Source organism: Pteropus vampyrus, unplaced genomic scaffold (genome assembly GCF_000151845.1).
Source record: "Pteropus vampyrus isolate Shadow unplaced genomic scaffold, Pvam_2.0 Scaffold307, whole genome shotgun sequence".
Taxonomy (NCBI): Eukaryota; Metazoa; Chordata; class Mammalia; order Chiroptera; family Pteropodidae; genus Pteropus; species Pteropus vampyrus.
In genome coordinates, this window is record NW_011889088.1 from 982358 (window position 1) to 988357 (window position 6000).

The 6000-nt window shown below is 41.5% G+C and overlaps 1 protein-coding gene across 4 annotated transcripts in view; it reads right to left on the reverse strand.

Moving 5' to 3' along the window:
* Nucleotides 1-6000, reverse strand: part of MRVI1 (murine retrovirus integration site 1 homolog) — a 105989-nt gene that overhangs the window by 15067 nt on the left and 84922 nt on the right. For all 4 annotated transcript variants that reach the window (XM_011377255.1, XM_011377253.1, XM_011377252.1 and 1 more), the window contains 2 exons: nt 3781-3888; nt 1700-1767 (listed from right to left, as the gene is read on the reverse strand). In XM_011377255.1, the coding sequence (XP_011375557.1) occupies nt 1700-1767; nt 3781-3888 (176 nt within the window). The remainder of the gene's footprint in view (nt 1-1699; nt 1768-3780; nt 3889-6000) is intronic.

A 6000-nucleotide genomic window follows, 5' to 3' on the forward strand; every position in this document is an offset into this window, starting at 1 on the left:
AGTTTTGCACCTCACTTTCTCCTACCAAGGATAGCTCAGGCTTCTGATGATCCCCACTGCCTCAGATAGAAACTCCCAGCTGGCTTCAACATTAGTTATACAGGGCCCAGGCCCTGCCTTGTTATGATTAATCTGTTGAGGAAAGTGGGGACATAAATCTTTTGCCTTTACTGGCTCTGCAGGCCAAGAGTTGGGAATGGAGCCTGCTGGGGGCCCTCCTGGAGAAGGGGTTGGTATAACCACAGGCAGGATTGGAAGGGAGAATTTTAGTGCACGTCTCACTCAAGGCATAAGTTATCATTTCTGGAGAAATTCAGAGACCGTGGACTAGACACTGACTCTAGGGACGTGGTAAGATTCTGTAACTTTGGTTACTTCCATATGTTTTCCAGTTTGTCATCCTTTTACAGTTTCCTTGTAGTGATCAGGAAAATAAGGAAACAAAGAAACAAACAAAAATACCTTATACAACATGAAGGAACTGTGAGCTTATGTGGGGTAAGATGGCAAAGAGGAAATGCTGAGCAAACTTTTAGACTAATGTGGGGTGAGTCACTGAGGCATAGGTTGGTGGCTGATATACTGAGAAGTGAGGCAAACAGGCTAAGTCTGGGAGTGGGGAGCTTGGGAACAACATAGACATTTCCTGCCAGCTCAAGCAAAATTATTTTAACAACAATGAAAAATAAAGGACTAAAACTGTCTCAAAGAAAGGAAGAAGGAAGAATAGGGGTGTATGTTCTACCAAGTGAGGAAAGACACAAGGGGAAAGTTCTGAGAAGTGGCAGCTGTGATCCAGATGTTTTCCAGCAAGCAAATGAAAGAATTTGAAAAGCAAGTTGTAAACGCCTCTGAGTGTGTAGAAACAGCCTGACTTACTCTGGCTGAGGATAAAAAGACCTACAAATTTCATAGATTCCTAGAAAAGTTAGGCTTAGCAGACACTGTTGGTTGCCCATCCAATACTCATCCCCTTCCTACTCCCTAACAGCAACATGGTTTTATGTAGGAATTTACTCTTTTTGGAGCCATTTTGCTTCATGGGAAGCTGACCCTGTCTTTCCAGGGGATAGTTTGAGACCATGATGACAATCCCATTTCCAAAATCCTGTGATTGGTTTAGAAAAGGACCATGTTCCAAATTTGCCAACCAGATAAAAAGGAAGACTGAAGGCTCCTGGGTTCATTCCTAAGAAAGAAACATGGGAAGAGGTGGTCCCTTTTCCTCTAGATATTGTTATGTCTGGACAGGATACCTGGAACTAGCAGCTATTTGCCATAAGCCTACTGAGGAAGTCAACATATAAAGTGAGCAGAGACAAAGAAATTGTAGAGGCCAAGCTGGGACCCTACTGTGCCACACCTGGAGCAGCCCCACCTCAGGACTTATTTAAGCCCCTTTAAGTTGGGGCTTGCTTTTATCTGTAGCCCAAAGAATTCCAAATACCAGAGAAAGCTTCCATCTCCTCTGGGCTCTTCTTAGACTGTGGTACCCTTGGCCTCAGCCACAGCATCTTCCTGGTCTAGGAATTTTGCAAACTGGGTCTGAAGTCTTTGTGGGGTCTCAGAGTCCCACTCGTTTTCCCTAGAACTTAATTTGCTTTCCATCACATTTTGCGAGTAGGGATGGGAGGAAAGACGAGTTGGGGAAGTTTTCCTCAGAGATCCCCAAAATTCAGAGGAAAACTAACAAACTTACTTTTCCAAAAGTGCAGGCAATGCTGAGGTGACGACAGGTAGGTTGCCTTTCCCACTGGGTGATTCTGACTGAATGGAAAACAAGAGACAGAAAATTGAGGATCAGCTAGAAGGAAGAAGCCAGAGCTGCTGGGTCTCTGATGATGCTGAGGGTGAAGGGGCTGCTGCTGCTTTTTCTCTTTACCCTTCTCCCTGCCCCATGCTTTCTAATCTTCATTTGAGACCAGGCATTGGCCCGTTCCTCAGGCCTTCTCTGTCCTCTTTTCCTCAGTATTCTTTCTCTCTAGGGCACATGCAACTTGTAACTTTTCCTTCTCCTCTTCCAAGTTCCACTGAGCAAAGAGAAGAGTTTATACTGGGAGGCTCCATTCTGGAGGGGAGCCATTAGTTTTTCTCTGTCCCCTGTTTACTGACTTGGACTAAATACCATGGGCCTCCTACCAAATGCAGGCCCCACGGTCCCTGGGATGAATTGTGGCAAGCCCATCAACTGCCCTGGAGATGCAGCTCCAAGCACAATTCTCAGGAGATGTCTGTCATTACTTAACACTCAAGCCATCAGAAATTTCTTCATACTAAATTCCCTAGGACCTTGTTTTGTTGTAATAGATTTGATTTCAACAATTGTTCTCAACTCTGGCTGCCCATTAGAATCACCTGGGGGAGAGTTTTGAAAGTACTAATCCAATTCAGAATCTTGGGGTGGGGCCTGGGCATAGAATGTTTAAAAAGCACCCCACATGATTTTAATGTGCAACTCCTCATTGCCAACCCCTAGTCTAAAGAAATATATGTATTTAGAAACATTTATACATTTAGTATAGTATGGGAAATAGGTCCTTTAAAATAAACTAACTAGTCCTTCCCAAGCACCTAAAAAAAAATTTTTTTTTTGTTTTCCTTTTTTTAGTGGGTGATTTGGGAATTTGTTGATTTCATGGATGATTGAAATGCTCAAGACAGGAAGAGGTGAAAGAAGTTAAAGAGTTATTGCTACCCATATACCAATAGGCATAAATAGAGCTTGAATCTACTTTTCCTATTGTTTACACAATCAGATTGTTTCCTTATAGAGTAGTGCTAGTCATGGACAGGGCATAGAGAAACAACTGGAGAAAGAATGAAAGGCTTTAGATAGGATTAACAAGATTCACAAAGCCCTAGGATCTGGAAAATATTTTGTTATATAGGAACTGTCTTTGTTTAAAAAAAAATTGAAATGGATATTTTTCTGATTATAAGTAATACATTCTTATAGAAATATAGAAAGGCATCAAGAAAATAAAAATCACCCGTGGTTTTACTGTTGTCCAGCAATAACCATTATTAAGTTTTACATATATTCCTCTAGAATTTTCTGTTTACACACGAATAGCACTTTTAAAAAAAAATACAAGACAGAATCGTACTGCATATACTGTTTTTTGTATATACTGTTTTTAATTGCTTTTTATTAATAAGAAATTATAGATTTTTTGCCAACAAAGATTTATATTTAATCACTATTTTTAGCAACTACATAAAAACCTGTGCCCTGTCCATGACTACCACTATAAAGAAACAATCTGATTAAAAAGGGATTTCTATAATTTATTTAACCAATCTCTTATTAATGGACATTTGGGTAGTTTTCAGTATTTCATTGTTATAAACAAAGCTGCAATGAGTCGAGGCAGGATAACATTGGGTTTCAAAATTCAAACTCTGGATTCAGACAGCCTAGGGTTTACAAATCAGTTCTATCACTTACTATACAATGTAATCTTCAACTGTTTAAACCGATTGCAAAGTGGGAAAAAAATCATACCCACCTTGGTGGGTTGTAGTTTAAGCATGAAAGTTGATATCGCTCATAAGGAACACTCTCAGAGATGCCAGCCTCCTGCTCAAGGATACTGAGTCTTCTTCTCAGGGCAGTGGAAGACAAGGAGTCTAGTTTCTATTCTTTTTAACACATAGCCCAGAATCTGCAGTGGGAATGTCCTCACCTTGTTGATCCTGCCCTCATCTAGGCCACCCCCATATTAGTGAGCCTGAGAAAGATGTCAAATATTTCCAGCAGGCAGGCATCATCATACTCACCAGAGCTGGTAAGGAGGGGAGGGAAGATGAGCTTGGAGGTTGGCTGGGCAGGTTCAGGGCATTAAACTTGGGAACCACAGCAACGCTGACCCTGCGGCGGGGCATATTCTGTAGAAAGAGAAGTGACCAGGCCACTGTCATGGAGAGAGCAGCACCCACAGTTCAGAAAGTCCTGGAAAACGCTTACTTGTTCCTAATGTTATAATAACATTCACTGCATATTTTGGCTTTGGGGTAGTGATGGTGGGGGTTGGTGTGGAGAAAGTAGCCTAAGTTGACACAAATTTTCTGTTAGTGATGAGCGATTTCTCATCACGTTTCTATTTTAGCTTCTTAGATTCTGAATAGTGTATGAAATCATTAGCGATACCAAGGTTTATGCATCATTTAAGGGATGGTATAGTCAGGAGAACCACGAGTGAGAAAAAGTTGGAGGATGAGCTAGCAGGTGTAGGAAGGTGAATTAGAGACTGGCCAGAGGTTCTCTGGCACCTGAGGATCCAGAATGAATGAGCTCCTGGGGGACTGTGGGACTTCTGCTGTACTCCCTCTGGGAGCCCTAGGATTCCTTGAACATGCATACCTTTCCCAGTGTGAGGGACATGGACCGCGCTGTGCGAGGGACTCCATCTTCTGCAATAGGAGGGAACAGAGAACTCAGGTAAGTTTCCAGAGTAGGCTCCAGCAGGAAGAAGATTGTCAGAAACTAAGCCAATGTATCTATTGCCCTCAAGGGATGGCCCAAAGGCCTAGGTGTTGGGGACACTGAGTTTGACTCTTCACCCTCTGATACAATCATCTGCAGAGTGGGGACTTTTTAAAACAGAACCTTTATCCTAACTCTTCTGTGCTCTGTGAGAAGCCCCAGTCTTGGACCTCTTTTCGCCACCTGATGCCACTGCACAGTCTCTGGGTAACGACACTCTGGAGAATGCATGAAAACTACTCGTAGCAATACCAAGGCTTATGAGGTCATTTCTTGCTCATTCAAGGGACTTAAATGTTGTGCCAATCAGCTAGGTTATGTTATCATAACAAACAACCCCACAGTCTTTACGGCTTATAAGAACAAAGATTTATTTCTTGCTTATGCTACATGTCCATTTGCTTTTGAGTTAGCAGCAGGCTCTGCTCTGCATTTCCTTACTCACTACTCAGATTAATGGAGCTTCTACTATTCCAGAACAGTGATGATTGTCATCTCAGGTGAAAGAAACATAGGGAAAAAAATGCACACTTGTTTCTTAAAAGTCTCAGCTCAAATGTGACACATATCTTTTGCTCACATTTTATTCACCAAGTCACATGGCCTCACCTAACTAGAAGGGGATGGAGAAGTGTACCCAGAAGGAAGAGAAAGGGAATAATGAGGAACAGCCTCAATTAGAGTAACCACCACACTCACACTACTGATTTTAATTTCCACGACTCTTTTTCTCATTTCTAGGAGTTCTATTTTATTCTTTTTTGATAATTATATTCTTTTGGTTTCATGTTTTTGACTTATTCTTTTATGCCTCTAATAGTTTTAAACATATCTTTTTTAAATTATCAGATTATTTTATTATCTGTGGTCCTTAGGATATAATCCTGCTGTTTGGTGTGTCTGATGGTTCTTGCTTATGGTGGATTGATTTTTTGCATATTTTATAATTTTATACTCTAAACTCATATTCAGTGAGGTTCGTTTAGAGGAACCCTGTGTATCCTGGGTGGAGGGTGTGTCTCTCGAGAGTGGCTTTATGTTTGTTTCTGACAGTGTTTCTAGAGGCCCCATCGTGATGTTCTTTTCAGATTCTCCACATATTGCATCACCGCTTCTGTCATGGCATGTACTTTTGGGCATGCATTTTTCCTATGAGGAAGGAGAAAATATTTTTTTTTCTATTAGAGCCCAGGGTGGAACAGATAAACTTCCTTGATTTGCTCCTCTGCTTTTTGTTCTTTTCCTTGTCCATGTTCTGTCTAAAGACGCGGTCCTTAGAAAGTTTTAACTTTCTGTGGGCGTCTCAGAGTCAACTCTCTGCCATGGGTGTCCGAGGCCTCATCTCAGTTGTGTGTGTGAATGAAAAAGCCAGGCACCCAGATAACTGAGGCCGACTCTTGCCCCAGGGAGGTTACAGGGTCAGCTTGGTTTCAGTTCTCTTTTCTTTTCTTGTATCTGAGTACTTCAATTTCTTTTCTTGTAGATTCAGCTATTCTTTTAGACTAATGTTTGCT